Genomic DNA, 21,869 nt, shown 5'->3' on the forward strand with positions numbered 1-21,869 from the left:
GCACAGGCCCATCGGGTTTCTGCATATGTCAGCAGAGTCTATATTTGCACACGCACATGCAAACGCACATGCACACGCACGCCTGCTTAGCTGGAGTACTGTTTGTTGAGGCCAAACACAGTCAGGACAGTATAGCAGCTGTGGTCACTCCTTCAGGTCAACCACCTCAGCAGCAGTCTAGCCTGAAGAATTGATTTAGTCATGTCCACACAGTTCAAAGTTAAACTCAATAGAACGTAAAGTGAGATTGTAGATACTGTCTGTGCTTGATCATGTGATGGACAGCGTTGTCTTAGTGCTATAATACGTGGCCTCTCCAGAAGAAGTGGTTCCGTAAGGTGCATGAAGGGAGTTTCCTGGCCCGAGACTGCCAGAGAAAAGTCAACTTTAATGTGCGTCATGTCCGCAGTGCTGTCCCACAGCACTATATCATAAGACTGTGTAAGATCAAACACACACCCACGCACATTTTTAAATCATACTCACACAGCTACAGGCAGCATGTGAACAAATTCTAAGCCAGAGCTGATATATTACGACCTTTCCCCTCCTCTCCCGTTCTCTCCCCTTGTGTCCTTTTTCCATGTGTCTCCCTCACACCTGTTTATGTCAAATGTCAAACCCATGCACGCCAAAGATTCGTTCCATCACACACACACACACACACACACACACACACCAGACAGTTTAGGCACAGGGTTGGAAAAGGAAGAGGAGGTTTGTGGAGGACAAGGGCAGTGGGACAGTGTGTACCATGGTGTGATGTGAAGTAACAGTGTTTACAGTTGACTTTTTACCCCCAAAACTCTAGTGTGTGTTTGTGTGTGTGTGTGTGTGTGTGTGTGTGTGTGTGTGTGTGTGTGCGTGCGTGCCTGCGAGAAACACGGGATAGAGTGTTTGTTATTACACAACTTCCAGAGATCATCTGACCATCTGCAGACAGGGGGATTTCATCAGACAGAGAGACAGACAGATGACACGTGGACAATTGTGCTCATGAGTGATTGCCGTTGTGTGTGTGTGAGTGCGTGCGTGTGTGCCTGTTTGGAACACACTTGTTCATCCATCTTTGTCAGGACTGATTTGAATTTTTGTCTCGGAGACTGCAGACATTTTTTGCGGGCAAGGACCCGTTGTTCTGTCCCATAGATAGTATCTTTATATGGATGACAAGATAGCTCCCCATAAGTGAAGCCGGAATGTCTCTATCTCCCCTGGAGACTGACCCCAAGGTCATGAATCCTCCTCCTTGGGACATGGAACGAACAATGTTGTCAGTCATGTTAGCTAGTTCTTATCACAGTGATGCCTGTCCAAATGCCCATGTTCCCAAGAAGTTTGGGATACATGTTCTTATTAAAGGTTCAGTGTGTAGAATTTGGTGACATCTAGTGGTGTAGTTGTATGTTGCAGCTGAATACCCCTCACCTTAACAGAGAACCTGTGGTAGCTTTCAGATGTTATACAAACTCAAAAGACATTTTGTTTGTCCAGTCTGGGCTACTTAAAAAAACATGGCGGCTTCCACACAGCCAAACAGTGACAACGTGTGTTTGCCAAATGTGCGACTGTTGTAAGATGGAGTAGGAGTGGGAGTGGTTATGGTTGAGGACTAAGGAATGCACTAGCACAGTGTGAGTCCTTCCACATGCAGAGTATAGTGAATGTTGTGGGGACATTGTTCAGGTGCTAACGTAATGGGGGCAGAAAACATTCAGGCACATTGCTGTTGCCTTTACATACGACAAAAATCCAACAATGTTAATTTGCAGTGCCACGAATATTTTAGTCCTTAGACGTATCTTACCAGTCGTTACTTGCATTTCTTGTTTTAGTTTACACAAGAATAAGTTTGGTTTGTTTTAAAAAGATAAATAACTGCCTGGGCTTGCCTGGACCAAATCTCTTGAATATTTGGCCTCAGATCTAAAAAATGTCTTCAAAATAAAAAATGCAGGACTTCATCAGAGTTCAATTAATTTGTTCCCAGTGGAGACACGAATCTTTAAACGGGCTGGACAACAAAATAGTCAAATTTTGTTAGCTATTGTTAGGAGAAAAGTAATGGATTTATTAGGGACTACTTTCAGCCATGGAGGAGAACAAAAGGACAACAACCATTCTGCCCTTTTTTTAACTTTTAAAAGACAGTTTTGTACCTTTTGTGATGAACTTCCAGTTTTTTTGCATTTAATGAGATTTGTGGACTATAAACTGTAAAATCTTATCATCAATATAGTCGGTGTCCAGGCAAAATTTTAAAAGACTATTCTAAATGTGATAAAGAAACTTTGAAATGTAGTCACACATGTGTTTACAAGTCTGAGCATAACACACACTCACACCTTTAGAGCAGCCTCTTTGCACTAACAGTAAAAGAAAAAGTTAAAAAAGCACAAAGACAAGAAGCAAAAGCAGAGCAAAGAGAGAAAAGTATAGTGAGACGAGACGAGGGGCCTTAGAAAATACAATCATGGCATTCTTTTCAACCTTCATTTCTTTTCAACCTACAATCCCGTCTGCTCCACCTCTGTGAGAAAAAAGATTCAATCAACCCCCCATCCTCCTCTCAGTCTCAATCTGTTCCCCTTCGCTTTATCTATTGAAAAGAGGGGTTTGTTCAACAACTCCTCCCCCTCTTCCTATGGCTCCCACTCTCTTTCTTTACTCTGCCTTTTATTCTTCCAGCCCTGGGTTTGTTTTTCTTACGACGGCCCTGTTGCTCTCTCTGCTTATTCCTCTCTAATTCTTTCTCAAAAGTTTAAATTAAATTTGAATCTGTTCGATCCAGATCTGTTCCGATTGTCTGACTTAAGATACATTTATTCAATCCCTTAGGTTGGCCACCTTTGTTTCTAAATATTTATTTCTCTCACTCTCTAAGTAATGGTGTCTTCTAAGCTATTCAAGATGGGAACATAATGTGCGTGACACACAAGAAAGAGAAAATCAAACAAACCGACGATTCTAATTTACATTCTCAAAACCATTAAATGTAAAGAAAGAATTCTGAAATATTCCAATTCAAATAGACTTTCTATGCGTGGTAGTGATTTGTGCCTATGAAGCATCACACATTAGTTCCCCCCCCCCCCCCCCCCCCCCCCCCCCAACAACATTACTATACTCATATGATTAGTATTAGTAGCATTGTTGTTATTGTCATGATACTATAGAGGACAGATGCAAATCAAAGAAATTAGTAGAATTATTGAGAAAAATTCAACATCACTTCCAAATATACTTCACATATATATTTATACACACACACACCCGTCCCCTCCCCCCTCCACCCCGGTCCTCTGGATGACGTCAGGAACAGCAGTTACAAATCCAGCCAGTAGGATCGCAGTGCGATGACTACATTCTGAGTGTCTGTCTCCCTCCTCTCTCACTCTTTCGCTCACTCTCTCTGCAGCCTCACACTCTCCTCTCTCCCCTCTCTCTGTCTCACACACTCTCAGACACTCTCACCCCCGCTCGCTGCTGCAGACATGGCCGAGGCTTTTGTTGGAACATGGAACCTGAAGGAGAGTGAGAATTTCGATGACTACATGAAGGCACTGGGTAAGTGTGTGTGTGTGTCTGTGTGTGTCTGTGAGTGTGCGTGTGTGTGGGTTTGTGTGCCCGCGGACGCATGCGCGAGAAATGAGGATGCAATGGTGCCATCCCTGCATGTGAGCACATGTGGAGATGGAGCTGTATAAACGCTCTTTGGTGTGTCTGTTTGTAAATGCAGGGCATGGGAGAAGTAGCAAGCGAGAAGAGAATGAAGAGGCAGATAAGGGAGGAAGATTAAGAATGAAAGATTTGAGGTAGAGTAAGAATAAGGGTGGAAAGAGGGACTGGGGCAGAGAGAGAGAGAGAAAGACAGAGAAGAATGGAACCATGGGGGAGGTAGAGTGGTTGACCACATGTCCTAAGTGCCATAAACGAGGGAGGGGCCCTCTCTTAGTGGAGAATAGAAAATCAAGCCACTGTGAGAAAATCAGAATGGCAAGTAGCTGTGATTCTCTCACACAAACACACATTCTTAATCTTCTGTTAGTGAGGACGCTCGTGGGCACAATGCCTTTCCAAGCCCCTTACCCCAAATGTAACCATCACAACAAAACCTAATCCTTAAACTAGTTTGCTTAAACTAAACCCGATCCTTACCCTAACCTAAACCTAACCTTTACATTGAATATAAACGTATCCTCACCTTGAACTAAACCTAGTCCTTACTTTGAAATTAAACCCAACATGTACCCTAACCTAAACCCATCCTCAAACTAGCTGTAATCCGTATTCCAACCTTCACTGTAATCCTTATCTTAAACTAACCCTTACAATAAATTAAACCTAGTCCCTACCAAACCAAACGTTAGGACGAGCCAAAGTGTCCCACCCTGTAGGGTCATTGCACAGAATGGTCCTCACAAAGATATAAGTACACATATGCTAAGTAGCCCATGAGCACACACACTTGAGCACAATGTGGGTGACCTTCACTGAAAGCTGTTCATTGTCTGAAGCCATGGGAGTTGAATATTAAGTTGGCTCCGGTGCCAAGGAGCTAATGGAACGAGAAGGTAGAAATGAAGTGGTCCTCAAAACACCTCACACACTTGTTAGGTTCGTTTTTGAATTTACGCATGAAAAAGTTACACAAGAGACTATCATATGGGTGTGTGTGTGTGTGTGTTTATCATGACAATTGACCACTCTGAGCCACGTGACCCCTCAACACCAGTCAACACACACAAACACACGGGGGACTTGTATAGAAACCGGATTGTCAACCGGACTTTCTGTTTGCTACGGTAGCAATGGAAAGTGATTTACACCCACTTCTTAATCATATGATCCAATAAACTGAACTTTCTTGATCCTTCACACAGTCGCACAGCAACAGTGAAGTGATTGGTTGCACAGACACATGTCTGAACAGGCGTCAGGTCAACTGAACTCTCCATGTTTGAAGAACACGCAGTGGGTTAGGACAACAGACAAACAAAAGATTAGAGTGTGTGCCAGGTGAAGGAGGGCTGGAGGGCAAACCCTGCTCTCAACATATTCCATTGAATTTGATCAAAATATTATTTGCTTAGAGATTAATTAAAATATTCAACAAAGGTATCGCGGTGGTTACAATTTTTCAGCGTTCCATATCTCATTAAATGTTGGCTAGAATACCAAGTTTTCTGTCATCCTCCCAGATGCACACATTTGCTTGGATTGGCACCGATTCATCACAGAATGATTCCTCTATCTATCTATCTACCTATCTCAGAGTCTATTGCATGGATTTGCTTGAAATTGAGGAAAAATAACTATATCCGCCATAAGTATAATGTATAACATTATACTTATACTTGAAGCACATTTGTTCGTGGAACTCTTGTCTGTTTGCTCTCTTTATTTATCAAGCATTAAAGCTCATGTTTTAGTGTCATACTTAACTGCCTCGCAAGTATGCAAGGGTCAGCGTGCCATTAGTATCGACCCTGCAGGGCTCCGGGCAGACGTCCATGTAACCACCAATTTGTCGTGTATGCGTGAACACTGGTACCAACTGTGCACGAGCTCCACTATAAGGTTTCCAACTAGTTCAAACTGGATGAGGTTAGAATGAAAATATGGACACTGAATATGAGCGGCTGTGTGCTATTTTGATTTGATTCATAGTGTGCATGCTTAGAATATATAGCTGCCAATCTACTGCTAATACAAAGTGACCCCCAAGCCTGACTCCAAGTGGCACATGACAGTTACAAACTTGAAGTTAAAGAGCAGTTCTTACTTTCCAAGCCTGAAGGTTTGCATGGACCCCAAGGTAGAGGATGAACTTGTGTGTTTGTTAAGTAAACTAGAGCTTGCATAACCACAAGCAACTGGATGGGCTTGTGGATCGGTAAACGTTCATGTGTGAAACGCTAAACCTGTCCTTAATTATAATGTCAATTAGTCTGAAAGTATGTCTGACGGTTGTTCAGCTTCTAAGCTGCCAGGATGCACGCCTAAAGACTTGTTCATGGCTGTTTGTGAATGTCAATGCACAATTTTCACGACAGACCTGCTTTGGTTTTCTTTAGGTGTGGGTTTTGCCACCCGCAAGGTTGGAGGACTCACCAAGCCCACTACCATCATCTCAGTGGATGGTGGCACCGTGACTGTGAAGACCCAGAGCTCTGTGAAGAACACGGAGCTCAGCTTCAAGCTGGATGAGGAGTTCGAAGAGACCACCGCCGATGAGAGGAAGGTTAAGGTGAGAGGTCAAAGGCCAGATGGCTCATCGAGACTGTAAAAACCTCTGTTTATCCTTTTACAGTGTTTTGATTTGATTGAGAGGGTTCTAAGTAGCTTTCTATGACCTTTTATTACATATTCATAATCCACCAAATCCTGCTGTAGCATGTGATGAGCAGGGAGTGATAATTCAGTCATGAGGCGCAACGAACAAGTTGGATTTGTCACAGTCGGGGCTCTCTTGCTTGTTTTAGACGTTAACATGAGAAGGAAGTTCTGAGAGATCAGAGGTTTGGGTCAGAGGTGACGTCGCAGCACCACGTCATAATACAGGCGGCCTCTTTCAAAGTAAAAGCTAAAATGAAAAAGCATTAAAACTCAACCTAACATGGACTTGAAGTTAAGAATGAAATGGTTGTCATCTTGGACCTTTACACAATTCATTATATTCAATAAATAAACGATTTAAGAAATAGAAGGTCACAAAAAGCAGGAAACCAAGTTAAGTACAAGTAACTCAAAGTCGATTTGAGTAATTTGTTTGCAAAATCGTAAAAATGCACAGGACTTGCTTAAATTAAATATCATGGGATGATGGGATCTTGTATCTATTAACTACAACTGTACATCTTTGTTTGTCCGCAGTCCATTGTAAAAATAGAGGGCGGGAAGATGGTGCACGTACAGAAGTGGGACGGCAAAGAGACCAGTTTGGTCCGAGAAATCAATGACAAGGCCCTCATACTGGTAAGTCATGGAAAAGTCACACAACCTGCACATATACACCATTTTCAAATATTTGTGTGTGTCTGTTTTGTGTTTGTTCACTTATAATATCTTTCTTTGTCTCTCCATCACAGACACTTACATTGGGAGATATCGTTAGCACACGTCGCTATGAGAAGGCATAGTTAAAACCGAACCCAGAGTCCCCCCCCCTCCCCCTCCGCATCATTTGAAGCACCGGTGCCTCGATCTACGTTGACGGCAACTCAGCCCAGGCCAAGCGGCCGGACGCCCTGTGCGTCTCCTGCAGATTCCCCCCCTCCCCCTTCAGTCTGACTGATCATGTTTTCACTGCGACCTCCATCTTCCCTCCTGTCCCTCTCTTCATACTTTTGTTCAAACACTGAATAAATTCCAATGAGTTGTTGTTGTTTTGTTCTCTAAGCAGGCCTGTGGATCTTTTTTTTGAAAAATGTGTTATGCATAACATATGCTATGATAAACCGGGAAGTGTTAAATACGTTTTTGTTGAAACTATTGAGACCTGAAAAATAAAAACGTTTCCTCACAGTTTGGTGAAGTGATAAAACAATGAAATTCTTCCCAAGTGTCTTTATGCGGTGGCTGGTGGGGTTATGAGCAGAATTGACTAAATACCAAGTTTATTAGTCTACAAATACGAAAATGAGCAAATTTCGAGATTTTTTGCCAGCTCTAATTAGTAGATGGTGATGTAAAATCAAATATTCAGAGATTTAATTTACCCTTTTTATTTAATCTTTCATTAACAGAGAAGGGCCCTTTCATTGTACAATATATATTCTGTTAAGATTAAGATGCACAGGCACACTCGTGCAATTGTAGGAAAATTTAACCCATCTGGTGCAGGACACAGAGCAGATTCGCGGGAGTAAGGTGCCTTGCTCAGGGGCACTAGACAGGCTAGGGAGAATCCCTTGGATTTTTGGACAGAATCCATTTTTTCTCCGTGGAGACGAACCGGAGACCTCCTCTGCCCATAGTCCAAGTTTCTGCCACTAGACCACCGCCTCAAGGAGTCCTGATCCAGATGGGCAGCAGGAAAGAAAAATACCACACTCAATTATTTTCACATTACTCCTAAATCATATCTTTAAGTTAAAATCTATCAATTTACAGTTTTATGTTCCCATAAGGAACACAAGTCCCTATAATGTGATGGTGAAAACACATGTGAGTAAAACCTGAACTACACACAGGCAAAAATATACTAACTCGAAGCAAACCCATTATAAACTAAAAAGAACAGGAATCAGTGGCAAAAATTAATCACGGAAAACCAAAAAGTGATGATGTGCCATGAAAAATATTTCTTAACCAGTTTTAAAACAAGAGCAGAGAGAGGATTGGCCCCAGTACCTTTCCAATGTCTTGGTGGTGCCTGAAAGCAAAAGGCTGATTAACTCTATTCGGGTAGTTTGGACCTGTGTTGTAGCGATTGCTGTGAACTGAAAGAGACTGGGTTCAGGTACAGACGAATGCTGCCGTCATGGATTCATAGCTGAACTTTAAAAGGGAAGAGTGTTTGACCAGACAGACTTTTGGTTTTGACTCAGAGACAACAGTGTGGTGTAAGAGGTCAATAGTGCAACACAACTGTGCACGTATGAGTACATCCAGAAGTGTCACCATAGATTCCTACACAGCCTCACATTTACACAGACTCAGTGGGATTAAATATAGCTCCTTTGTGTGTCTGTGTGTTTGTGTGTTCGCCTTTACCCTGGCTAGCTGAGGGGAAAATGTTGTCAAGGGTCAAGGCCAGAGGTAGATGTGTGGATACTGTTGTGTTCTGTACTTTGTGTGTGTGCCATCTAAATTTGGATCTATCCCTCCCACACTAGATTGGTGTCATGTGTTTGGGACGGCTGGCCAACTAGATGAGGGGTGACGGGGTGAAAGGGTCCAGGCAACCTTCTGCCGTCCCCTCCTACAGTTAGTCTGAGCCGAAAAGGTCACAAGAAAAGATGACGTGTTTACGATGCAAAGAGTTAACCCTTCTTATATCATGTAAATACCTGTACAACAGACGTGAAGTGGGCGACACCACATGTAAGTAACTAACAGAAATGGATACATGGGGGGTCCAGCTGCCACACAAGGCCTGAACGATGAGACTTTCAGGATAACAGTATAGATTCACCTGTGCAGTTACTGTGTTTTCTCACCAAACACTGACACATGCCCCCCTGAAGGTCATCGGAATGAAGGAGTGATCCATACCTCAAACATATGAACAGCATGTTGGACAATGGTTGGAGTCGACCTTTGTCGAGATCAAACATTTTAGGAGAAACAAATATTTCGCTCCGATTGACCAGATCTCTTACACACACATAATAATTACATGCAAAAAGGTGCAAAGAAAATACTAATGAAATTACAAATTGAAAGTTTACACTTTACCTAATAACGTTTTTTTGATTACAGAATAATAGACTAATAAAGACTTATAATAAAAAGTTCTTATTTCTCTGTTTACATACAAGGTTCTTCCAGAGCTTTCACTTCCAGACGCTTCTCCCAGGCTTCATCAGTCGAGTTCATCATTGAGTTCTAGCAGTTCTGTACTCTCAATCAAACACAGTCTAAACTCAAACATTTCAATGTGCGTTTAACTCAAAGTACTACAGAGTCCTCCGACACTTGTCTGAAGACATGAATCCAAATACATTAATATTGCGATTCATTGTGTCATCTGTAGATGGTGTTTTGTCAGTTCAAAACATTAAATGTATTAATTGTTTCCTTCATTTGACTCCAAATGACTATTCTCTGTCACAAAATTCTGTTTTTCACACAACATACATAGATATATGAGTTATTCTGTTATCGAAGCAGAAATGCCACACACTTCAAGGATATCCTGTGCAAGTGTGGGGGTGGAGGGGTGCAGTCCAGTTTGACTATCTCCACTGAGTTTGTATTTAACTTAAGTTTAAAAATGAAACAAGCTCATATTTCTGGTTGTGTGGTCTTTGCATTCCTGCTTTACGTTTAAAAGGCCACATTAAAATGACTTCGGGCCTCTGCCTGGTGCAAACAGGAGAAATGAGAGTGTAGGAAATTTAAGAGGGCAGCAAACTGGAGTCATTACCAGAGGAGTGCACTCACTCACTTACTGCAGTCAAACCACTGCAGCTGGAAACAATCTATCATTCTGCAATCCCACGTGCTGAAGCACGGAATCTGGGCATGTCTCTAATGTGCCCTTATCTTGTCTTTCATCGACAAAGGGTCATCTATTTGAAAAGTGCTTCTGTGCAACTTTTTGCCTCACTGTACATGACACAACCTGAAATCCATGTTGTGTAAATCCCTCAACCCGGCCCTGAGACTCCTTGCCTCACTTGAAAACATGAACTTCACATGACCCATGGTGAACCCCTGGATTCCACCTGAGAATTTCTCATGTTTGTGTGTGTGTGTGTGTGTGTTTTGGCTCCAGAGGCCGGACTCTAACAGCAGTGTTACAAGTTCAAGGTCCAAAAACAAAGAGACCAAGAGGCTTTTTTTTTTTTACTTTTACAAATAAAACACCTTTAATGGAGTTAACAGTTGACATGCAGGAAGAGGGGTATTTGTGAGCAGGCCCCTGGAGGCAAGATACATAAACAAACATGGATGCGCACACAGGTGCACAATAAGCGGCGGACTACCTAAGGATATTGTCGTAGCATGAGGTTCCTGACATGCTCGCTTGCGCTGCATCACATTTCCTGTTTGTGACTTTACCTCTTCCTCTGTGCGTATGTGTGTGTGTGTTTGTAGCTTATGTGGATTATGTCAAGGTCTGTCATGTCAGACCCTCCCTAAGAAGTCGGCCTTACTGCCTCATTTCTGCTTAATGGATTTCCCAGAGCGCTGGAAACCGGATATCTGTGAACAATATCTGGATTTCATGGGGGACAGCCACTTGCTGCCATATTGCTTACACATATCTAGTTTCGAATGATGTATGAACTTCCTCCCGCTGCGGCGGAGCCAGAGGTCTCATTAGGACAAGTGGGTCTTGTCGTCTGATATTTTAGTGTTTGCAGATATTTCCTTCCCAATGGTTTAGTTTCTTTTTGAAACTTGACAGGTCTAAACATGCTGCTCAGATCGTGGAGAGACATTTAGCAAAACTTTCCATAACGTAAAGGAATGGGATTCTATAATAAGCTGGTGATGGAGAAATTATTTAAAGATACACAACTGGATGTCTGTCTCTCCGTTGCTAACCACTTCCCTTTTTTGCGTCTGTGAGATAGCTGCAGTGTGTGCGTGTGTGTCTATTTTATCAGTGTTTGTGAGATTTATGTTTCTTATGTTTCTTATGTTTCTTCTTGTCCTCTTTGTCATGAGTGGGGTCGTGACGCCTCTTCTTGGTTTTGCACTCGCTGCTGTGGCTGCTGTCGCTCTCCGACTCCTTCTTCTCCCTCTTCCTCTTCTTCATTTTCTTCTCCTGGGAGATGAATAAACAAAAAAAAGAAAAATGTTCTGTGAGGCAATAGAGGGAAGTTGATGAGCAATGATGAAGAAATATGTACAAAGCCGTTTCAGCAGTTTGAATACCTCAAAATTAAACAATGAATTTTAAGGACATAAGCACTTAACCAGACTGTTTTCTTCATACTGTTCTAATGAAACTCCCTTGTATCTGTAAGTGTGTGAAACAACAGACATGTGTTTGTTAAAAAGAGAGTGGAGTAGAAGTGAGATCCCTGCTGGACATGAGGGGTCACATATTCACCTTCTTTTTCTTTTTCTTTTTGTCTGAGTCTGGCTTCAGAGCAGCTGTTGAGGGCTGCTGCTGTTGCTGTTGCTGCTGCTGTTGCCGTGGCCCTCCAGCCTCCTCTTCAGGCAAAAGAGCGTACTGCAAGCCCGGAGCAGAGAAACAGTCCTTTGTAAAGTGACCTGCAGAGAACAGTAATGATTTATTCAGATGGCTGCAAAACAAAATCCCAGAAAAACACTGTTGCAAACAATCGCAGCCTCTGTGTTTTGTTCTGTTGTGTCAGCTGTATTGTTTATGTTGTTGTTTGTACCTTTGCAGCCGCACTTTTTACACGTCGTGTTGAGCACCGCGTCCAGAGTGATCCTGTTGCCAGATTGGTCTCTGAACATCTTACGTCGCCTCGCATCCTGCCTGCAGTCACACACAGTCACAATCACACACACTCACCTGGACATGCACAGACAAACACACACAGAAATAACAGGTGTCAACACTTACTCGGCATTGACATTATTGGGGTCCAGGTCCCGCCCTGTTCCCTGATTCACAGCTTTCATTGAGAAGGACATCTTCACCTTCTCATCACGAATCTGAGAAGTAGAGGAAAGAGCTGCAGCTATATACAGTAGTGGGTGTGTTTGTTCTCAGTGTGTGTGTGTGTTGTGTGTTGTTACCTCTTTCCCAATGACTTTAATCCACACCTGTTCACCCATATCGACTATTTCGGAGGCGTTCTCAACCCGTGAGGCCGACATCTCACTCACATGAACCAGGCCTGCGTGAACAGGAGAAAGAAGGTTAGATGTTAAAATTTAGACAAACAAATACGTCTTTCTATTCCAGACGATGAAAGTAGAGCCTGAACATAAAGAGAAGCAAACAATGAATTTTACTTTTCAACCTGAACTTAACTATCTTTTAAGGCTTCAAATTCAAGCTAAATATGCAGCATATTCTCAAACTTCTTGAGAACTACAGTAAGGTGGGGTAGATTTTTTCCCCACTGGACTTTGCTCAGTCTGCCCCTCAGTGGTGAAAATGAGAAGCTGGAGTTAAGTTCCTTTAGGTCAAGGATAATTGTCTGACAATAAAGTATCTGGTTAAAAAATGTAACCCCTTGTGTAAATATGGGTTGTCCGAAGCCACAACCCTTGCACTGTTTCCCTCTCTACAGGCACATGATCTTATAGCTCTTTTAGAAAAAACAACGCAAACTGGGTTCAAAATTATTCATTAATCATTTTGGTTTTGCACAGTTAAGATCGAAGCAGATATACGTGAACTTCCACACACCTTCCTTCTTGTATCCTGGCAGTCGAACAAAAGCTCCATAGGTTTGCACAGAAACCACTTCTCCCTTGGCAATGCTGTACAGTGGTGGCAGACCTTCCAATCCAGCCGGCTCCTTGGCTTGACCATCACTGTCAGACATCTTGTCAGTGGAGGCTGACTAAAGGTATCAAAACGTAGATCTGGAAGACTGAAAATGACAAAAAGTTCCTTATTTGGTGGGAGGTCTTAAAATGGAAGAAATTCCCTTATTTAAATTAACATTCAAAGACTTACAATTTTATTTAAATCTCTCACGTGATGAACAAAAGATGGATCACATCTTTAATTCAAACATCTACACAATGCATGTATTAATGTATATCATATTAATAAAATGAAAAGTACTGTTATCACTAAGGTACCAGGGCATTAAATATGGTTTGGAATCTAAATTCTTTCAGGGGCTCTGTACTTGTCATTTCTAAAATATATTTATATAAACTGTTTCACATATTTGTTATCTTTGTTTTGTATTTATTTGAGCAAATATAAGTCTGGCTGTACATTCAGTCCTCCAGGGGATTTTTCAGAGGCACCTAAACAACCTGATAGTTAAAACATAATCAGTTAAGTAAATAACCTCGCATTTATTATTTAGAGCAACTTTAACATTACACGCTTTCGTCAGAGTCCACCCACATGGGGATAAATCTCTGGTTGGTTTAATTCTTTTTTGTTTGAGCTTATTTAAAAGAGATTTAAAGAAAATCTTGGACAGAATAAACAACTGCTGTAACTAAACAGCCACTGAGACCCATTGTGAATAGTATAAGCTAGGCTAACGTTAGCTACATTCCATTTTTGCCCTCTACCAGGAAAATCATGCTTAAAATGACAAAAACACATCAACGGGACAACTGGTACGTGCGTTCAGGGAAGATACCAACCAGGAAAAGACGATAATGAAACTTTAGATCAGGAGAAAACAACAGAAATAAAACATAAGTACCGTTCGTGTTAGCTGCGCTGGTTCAGTTTCACTTCCGGTGCAAAACAGGACGACAACAAGCACACCAAACCAATCACCGCAGACCATACAACCTCCAACCAATCACAAGCCTCATAGCCAGCGGAAGTAGATGCCATCTTTTCTTCGTTGGTGTTACGCCGCTGGATTTCGCTGTGTGAAAGACGTCCGCTCGTTTTTGTCGAACAAAGCGTTTAAACATCATCATTTCCACAGCTTCGCGACCACGAACCAGCGATGATCGAGCAGAAGAAAAGAGCGGCGGACATGGCGGTGGTTCCGGCCGCGGCGAAGCGGCCCCGGACGGAGCTGGTGGCGGCGGCGCAGTCTCAGCAACTCGTGGCGATGGTGAGCGGCGAAGTAGTGCGACTCGGGGTGGTTCGAAAAATACTGGAAGGAACTTGTTTGAGAAAAGTCAACAAATATTTTAGTTATTATTAACTAAACAACCGCCTCTGACGTGTGATCACCGGGCTGGTAATGTGCTTTTCACACGTGAAACGAAGCTGTTGATTGGACAGAGAAGCAGGAAATCAACATAGACTCAAAAGCAGCAGATTCAGTGATCATTCGTTTTATCAGCTGCCTAACTGCACTGATCCTTTAATGACGAAGAGGACTAGACACTTCACATTTACATTTTCAGGTTTCTCCTTGAATGGCCATTGCTTAAAGATGTATTTGCAGCCCAGTTTTAGATTGCATCAACTGGATCTGGAACTAAGTAATAGACTTGGAAAATTCTGAATGGTGTGTGAGAGGGACCTGTTGTAGATATGTTCACCTAAAAGAAAGATACAATTTAATATCCTTCATTAGGAGCACAACGGGGAGATTTGCTGCGTTGTATCATCAAATAAGAAAGTCACAAAATAGACCTCAGTCAAAGATATAAATAACTTATCATGGAACACAAACACCGAATAGAAATATTACATCGTAAAAATAATATATACAGAGTGAGCATAATATACATTTTGCACAACAGCCATGGAATTTCACAAATACAAGACACTGTGATATTCAGTTTATAACAACAGAGAAGCGGGAACTAGTGAAGTCGTGCTTGAAAAATGATTGATGATCAATATAGGTGCCAAATCATTTTGTCGCAACTTTACTTCAAGTTAAGTTCTTCAACCTGCTCTGGATAGGATGAGTGCTGTCTGATATCACGATACACTCCTTATACACAATCTGTACCCAGCTAATGAATGGTAAATGATCTGTACTTATACAGCACTGTTCTAGCCTCGTAGACCACTCAAAACGTTTACAGTACCATTTTGCCATTCACCTATTCACAGATACATTTTTACATTTTTACTTGAACAGCACGTTCTCTATCATGCATCACTCTTATACTGATTGCACCGGGGGTCCGTTGATGACCTGCTCATCCTACCGAGCCACAGCCCCCCTTGTAGCTGTTTAATGGCCAACAACAATATTTGAGCGCCAAAAAACTCTGGAAAGATATTTGATTCCTCTTAACTTGACTCATCAGTGCTCTCTCCTGGACAAACTCTTTCCAAATTAGAAATAAATACTCTAAAACCTTCACAATTCACCAAGCCCTAATGCCAGACAGTCAGCTCACCTCCTTGTCCATGTTTCTCCTGCAGGGGCCCCCACGGAGCTCCAGCCTGCAGGCACCCATCATGCTGATGTCTGGTCACGAGGGCGAGGTGTACTGCTGCAAGTTTCATCCCAACGGAGCCACGCTGGCTTCCTCTGGATTTGACAGACTCATACGTAAGTTATTAACGAAGTATGAACTTCTCCAAACAGTTAGCAAAACCTATAGTTCACACATATTTGTCGGAATATATGCAAAGTCCCTGTTACTGTGAATAAACAGTTGTACATTGTGTTTCTTTTCTGCAGTGATGTGGAATGTGTACGGAGATTGTGAAAATTATGCCACTCTGAAGGGCCACAGCGGAGCAGTGATGGAGCTGCACTACAACACAGATGGCAGGTATGTAAACATCATCGATGATGGAAGACTCTGGACTGGACTTCAGTCAAAATAATTAACTAATTTGAGCCGTAATTGTCATCAATTTGACGCAAATTGTTTTGTATGCATCCAACCATTGCGTTTATATTGATACAAATTTCTGGAAACTTTTTGTTTTGCTGGGTATCAGAATGAAACTAAAGTGAAAACTGCTTCTTAGTTGAATAAAATTCTTTTACTTTATCAGCTCTCCATCACTATATTAATTTAAACAAAGTACCAAGCAAACGCCACCGGTCAATACAGTTTCTGTACTCGATGAAGAGCAACACACATTTGTTAACCTTAACCATCGGGTTGAGATGATTGGTCAGACACACATGGAAAAAAAAAACGTGTCGAAAGGTTTAAACATCTGTGTTTTTCTTGCTGTGTATTTCAGCATGCTCTTCTCAGCGAGCACGGACAAAACTGTAGGTGTGTGGGACAGTGAGACAGGGGAGAGGATGAAGCGTCTGAAGGGCCACACCTCCTTCGTTAACAGCTGCTACCCAGCCCGCCGAGGACCCCAGCTGGTCTGCACCGGCAGCGACGACGGGACAGTGAAGGTGGGTTTTCCATCAAGTGACCTGTCTTTGAAACTGTGTTTGGAGATTTCACCCAAACACTCCCAGTGATCTAAATTCCAGGTTTGATCTTGTATTTAGGAGTTATGTGGTCATGGTCCCTTCATGGTCTCTCTATGTGTTTGTCTCTGTGGCAGCTGTGGGACATTCGTAAGAAGGGGGCAATCCACACGTTCCAGAACACCTATCAGGTGTTGGCTGTCACCTTCAACGACACCAGTGATCAGATCCTGTCAGGAGGCATCGACAACGACATCAAGGTACCAGGTTTTTAAACATAAACACAGATCCTGGGAAACAATACAGAAAATGTTGATTTCTGATCAGTCATGTTCAACTTGTATACGGCTGGAAGTTTCTCTTCATGCTTCACATCTTTGTTTCTCTTCTACTTTATTTTCATAGTAAAACTCTTTTCTGTGTCTGTTCTCAAACAATGGAAAAGTCTGAAGTGGCGACTGAAAGGATTAATGTTTTTAACTAAGTTCACAAAGACCACATTTATCTCAAAATAGTACGGCAGTAATAATATGAATCATTCTGAAACTTAGAATGTCTTATAAAAGAAAAATAACCTTCTTCGGTATACAGTCAAATTAATCCCTTTCCTTGTGTAAAATAACTTGTGATTGCATACGGTAACGCAACATCATATGATAACATGCCAATATGATACCACTATCTGCAAAACGTGCAAAATACTTTTACTCTCTCTGAGAGCAAATGTTCGGAGGAAGTGAAGAGTACTGCAGTAAAGCTTGTTTAAGGTGCATGTGTTGTGAATATTTGGCTTCAGGGAACAGCTGACTGAGAAACCAAACCAAATTCGATTTTCATATCCAAAGAAGAACATTGATTTGGATATAGTTACAGTAAGTATACTTTAGGAATATATGTTCTAAAGTACAGCAAAGTAACAGAGACAATCGATAACATATTGAATATCAAAAGAAGCTTTACATTGTTATCCTCGGATGCTATTTCAACAGCAAATTTTCCTGTGATCCACAAAATATCACATTTCCCATCACAAAAAAACTTTTATTTTTTATTTATTTTTCTCAAATGTTACCGTTGTACTTTTCCAGAACAGTTTGAAAATGCCAAACAACAGCGTCGGTAGATTTTGTTGCAGATTGCACAGATGAGTTCTAATATCCAGCTCTGAAGGCAAGAGAAACAAAGGATCTTTTAGATCGTTCTGTTTTGATCTTCAGTCCCTGTGGCTCAGCTCAAATATCTCCTGCAGAGGACGAGTGGGTTCATTCAGTATGCTGTGTATCTTTGTTAAATATAAATAATGACAAAGCTGCAGACCTTTATCTGTGGTCTATGAAACACATCACGTTTTAAATGACTTTTAAATGAGGTTATTCAACACTGAATTTATGTTATTGTCAGTGTGCTGGTTAACTGTTTCCCTCAGGTGCTGCTCAGCCCATAAAACAGTCACTGCCTCTGTTGTTTGGCCCTTGCATCTGTTATAATGACGTTCAAGCATCACATTGTTGCCTCTGTGCCTCGTCATGTTAACTACTTCTGGTTACATACGCGGCTGCAGGGTATTTTATGTTGTGAAGCACATCAGTGTCTCCATTTCTTTTTTCTCCCTGACTCAAAGCCACAACAGTTTTTTTGTCCACTGAATATAGTTTTTTATCAGTTACATATCGGCTCAGGTCAACCTCTTTGACAAAATTAGATATTCCCTTGAGTGATAACGCTGACAGTTGCTGTTGTTTGTGTCGAGCAGGTGTGGGACCTGAGGCAGAACAAGCTGATCTACAATATGCACGGCCATGGGGACTCAGTAACTGGACTCGCTCTGAGCTCTGAGGGATCGTACCTTCTCTCCAACTCCATGGACAACACAGGTAGGACAGAAGAAACATCTTTTTATTTTCCTCCGGCAGCTACGTGTGGATTTTCTGTTGCTGGATGTTTAATGTGACTCTTGTCTGTGTCATTATGTAGTGCGAATTTGGGATGTCCGACCATTTGCGCCCAAGGAGAGATGTGTGAAGATCTTCCAGGGCAATGTTCACAACTTTGAGAAGGTAACATGAATAGCCAGTGTTTGCCACTAATTATCAAAACACGTCACTCTGTCATGCAACAGCCCACACATGTTGCATCTGTGAATTTATACTAACTGTGTACAGAAGCACCTGCTGCCAACCACAGTTTTGTGTCATTGTCTTTTTTCCTCTCCAGCCTCTTCCATCTCTCTGCTGTCCTTTCTGATAAAGAAAACCTCCCCTTCATTTTTATTACAGTTTTAGTAGCTCACCTGTAAAAACGCTTGTGTCACGTCGCTAATGAAATGTCCAACATCTGTTCCTGTCGTTCAGAATTTGCTGAGGTGCTCCTGGTCTAGTGATGGCAGTAAGATCGCTGCAGGTTCAGCTGACAGGTGAGGAGAACCCGCTCGACACACACACACACGAGCTGGAGGCCATGGTATAATTCATTATCGGTTACAGGGAAATTCTTGTCACATTGACGGCGGACAGCCAAAGTCCTGACATCATCACCATATTTGCCCTCGGGTCCCTCTGGCATCTAGTCTGTCAATCATCTTTCATCCATTCTTTGGAGAAGGGGAAACCAGTTCCAGGGCTTTAGGAAATAACAGACGGTCCTGCAGGAGTTACTGTTTCTTTGAATGGAATAGAATAAAATACAACTTTATTGTCCACCAGAGGGTAACGTGAACATCTCACTTAAACACAAGAGCAACAAAACATGCAACATAATGAAAATATATGCCATTAAAAAAAAACGTTAATTGATTAATAATCATTTATAAAACATCTATAAATTTGTACAATACAAAAACAGTTTTACCAGAATAGCATTGTACTTACATTATCACAGTATGTCCACCAAGGGTCTCTTCTAATGCCCTTTTATATTCTCTACCATCTCAAGTGTCTACATTCTCTATCTTGGTTTAGTTACACCACATCTTAACTGCTTGTGGCCACTTGACTTGCCCGTGGACTTTCAACCCACAGTGGTCTAAGGCCAGTTGAGTAAAGGCAGCTCAGAACATAAATATTAAATAAACAATGGCTGTTAAAAGAAGAGGAAGTAATTAAAAATCCATCCTGGTCTAGACAAACGTAGTTAACTAACAGGGTTCCCACCTTTTTATATCCCATCCAATGGATCCTTGAAAGTCTGTTAATTTGAGGAGAAAAATAAAGGCATTGACATTTTTTTCTGAAAACTCAATTAAATGGCTTTACTAAAATTGCTCGCAATATATTTATTTTTTTGCAAAAAACAAGATAAAGTGATGTCCTGTCATCTCTCAGGTCTCTAATTCTCTCTATCACTCATCTTACACAGTATAGGGCACCCGGTAACTCATCTGGTTTGAGTTTACACCACATCTACTGAGTCTCCTGCCATGGCAGCAGTTTCAGTTCCAACATGGCCCTAAATCTTAAACCACAAACAGAAAATAACCTCAATAAATCATGGTTTTTATTGTGTATCATTTGTTAACAAAGTAACTGACACTGTGTGTGTTTACAGATTTGTGTACATTTGGGACACCACATCACGCAGAATCCTGTACAAGCTGCCGGGCCACGCTGGCTCCGTCAATGAAGTGGCCTTCCACCCGGAGGAGTCTATAGGTGAGTGGAGAACCCTGCGTCAGTCTCAGATTACGCGCTTTAATACATGTTAGAAGAATGGAACAGAGATATGTTGAGGAACAGGTTCTTGAAGAGTAGATCATTTTCATGTCCAAGTGTTTTTTTCTTCCAGTATGTGGTCATTAGCAAAGGGTCTGGAAATCTGTTGGATATAATTTCATGCTGTTTTTTTCCTCACCTCAGGCTCCGTTAGAAAAACTGGACTAATAATCTCTCTCTGTCTCTCCACACAGTGATGTCTGGCTCCAGCGATAAACGGCTCTACCTCGGGGAAATTCAGTAGTGTGTTTGTGAACTGGATGAGTGTGTGTGTGTGAGACAGTGTGTTGTGTGACTGTATGTGTGTGTGCACGATCCTGATAGCGAGAGTCCAGCCGTGGAGGTACATGGGTGGTGATCTCCAGTGGAGCCACTGTGATTTCATGTGCTTCAGAGTTCAGACAACCTCAGGGTGTTTGTTCAAAGTTTATTATTCTCAGTCACAACATCCATGACATTGAAAAGTTTTTTTTTTATCCTGATATGTTTCTTTTTAATAAACTTTCAGTATTCTGTAAAAAATGTCAGATTCTTTCATTGTTGTGATGCTTTTGTGTGCTCACAGTTGTTACCTCTGCAATGGTGCATTTTGTTTTTCATCCCTGTCCCTGTGTTTGTTGGTCAGAAGGATTACACAAAAACTACTTAATGGATTTCCTTTCCAAACCTGATAGGAAGATTGGACCTGAGCCAAGATGGAGCATGTTTAGTTTTGGCATGGATCCTGGATTTTTTTCCCCACATTCTTTAACATTGTGAGATTTTGAGGCTTTTATCTTGACTTTTTCACAAATTTCCCAGCGAGAAATTAAATGTTCTTGATGGAGAAAATCAGGCATATTGTGGGGACTGATATCTATGAGTGTGTGCACTTGAGTGCAGCTTGATTGAATTTAAGGAGCTGAATTGGCCTCGGCAGAGTAATGGATTTTACTGAAGGCCAAATTGGTTTTACATGTAACCGGCTGCTGGTTTTATTAACCAAAATAAGAATAAGCAAATTGGTGAACACTGGGATCTCGTCAAGCAAAGACAAAAGTTATTTTATATCATACATCCACTGCTATTGTCACATCTATTGGGGGTGGTGTTAAATAGGTCCTTTGAGTCTGTGGGCTTATGAACATGATGTGTAGTAGGATGAGGAGAATCCAATGATGGAGTTCAAACTAAGCAGCAGAATATGGTGTTCTCCAGGTTAACACAATATCTGTGACGTGGCCATGAAGTTTCATGAGTTTTTTTACAAATATACCCCATTCGGTCCTAACTTTTAATATGTTCATATGGGAATTTAGGAATAATATGTAGGTGTGGTGTCAAGGTGGCCTGTGTATTTTCTATTTAACATCAGCTCAAAAATCACACAAAGTATTATCTGTGCTATTAAATCAGGTATATGAGCATCTAAAGGAAGACCAGGTAAATAATTTGGCAATAAATGCACTCAAAGACAACAAAAACTGTCTCTGGGTTCCCCACACCAAGTTATTCTGTCATTTTCATTTGATGCAGTTTGCTAATAAAAGCTTAACAATTCTAAAGGGTACAGTTTGCA

The 21,869-nt window shown here is 41.6% G+C and overlaps 3 protein-coding genes across 3 annotated transcripts; 2 read left to right on the forward strand and 1 right to left on the reverse strand.

The window, feature by feature from the left end:
* Window positions 1–3,383: 3,383 nt before the first annotated feature.
* fabp3 (fatty acid binding protein 3, muscle and heart) lies at window positions 3,384–7,527 on the forward strand. The gene is made up of 4 exons (XM_062409748.1): window positions 3,384–3,567; window positions 6,078–6,250; window positions 6,877–6,978; window positions 7,092–7,527. The coding sequence occupies exons 1-4, from the start codon at window positions 3,495–3,497 to the stop codon at window positions 7,140–7,142; spliced, it is 399 nt and encodes a 132-aa protein (XP_062265732.1). The 5' UTR covers window positions 3,384–3,494; the 3' UTR covers window positions 7,143–7,527.
* A 2,978-nt stretch (window positions 7,528–10,505) lies between these two features.
* Window positions 10,506–14,071, reverse strand: zcchc17 (zinc finger, CCHC domain containing 17). Its single transcript, XM_062409901.1, has 7 exons — window positions 13,998–14,071; window positions 13,010–13,196; window positions 12,391–12,491; window positions 12,215–12,306; window positions 12,027–12,127; window positions 11,732–11,895; window positions 10,506–11,443 (listed from the first exon to the last, which is right to left on the reverse strand). The coding sequence occupies exons 2-7, from the start codon at window positions 13,146–13,148 to the stop codon at window positions 11,279–11,281; spliced, it is 762 nt and encodes a 253-aa protein (XP_062265885.1). The 5' UTR covers window positions 13,149–13,196; window positions 13,998–14,071; the 3' UTR covers window positions 10,506–11,278.
* Window positions 14,072–14,127: 56 nt separating this feature from the next.
* snrnp40 (small nuclear ribonucleoprotein 40 (U5)) lies at window positions 14,128–20,833 on the forward strand. Its single transcript, XM_062409900.1, has 10 exons — window positions 14,128–14,363; window positions 15,641–15,770; window positions 15,903–15,996; window positions 16,421–16,586; window positions 16,742–16,864; window positions 18,358–18,478; window positions 18,579–18,661; window positions 18,956–19,017; window positions 20,148–20,251; window positions 20,506–20,833. Exons 1-10 carry the CDS (start codon window positions 14,253–14,255, stop codon window positions 20,553–20,555), a joined length of 1,044 nt encoding a protein of 347 aa, XP_062265884.1. The 5' UTR covers window positions 14,128–14,252; the 3' UTR covers window positions 20,556–20,833.
* Window positions 20,834–21,869: the final 1,036 nt, after the last annotated feature.

Source organism: Platichthys flesus, chromosome 17 (assembly GCF_949316205.1).
Source record: "Platichthys flesus chromosome 17, fPlaFle2.1, whole genome shotgun sequence".
Classification (NCBI taxonomy): Eukaryota; Metazoa; Chordata; class Actinopteri; order Pleuronectiformes; family Pleuronectidae; genus Platichthys; species Platichthys flesus.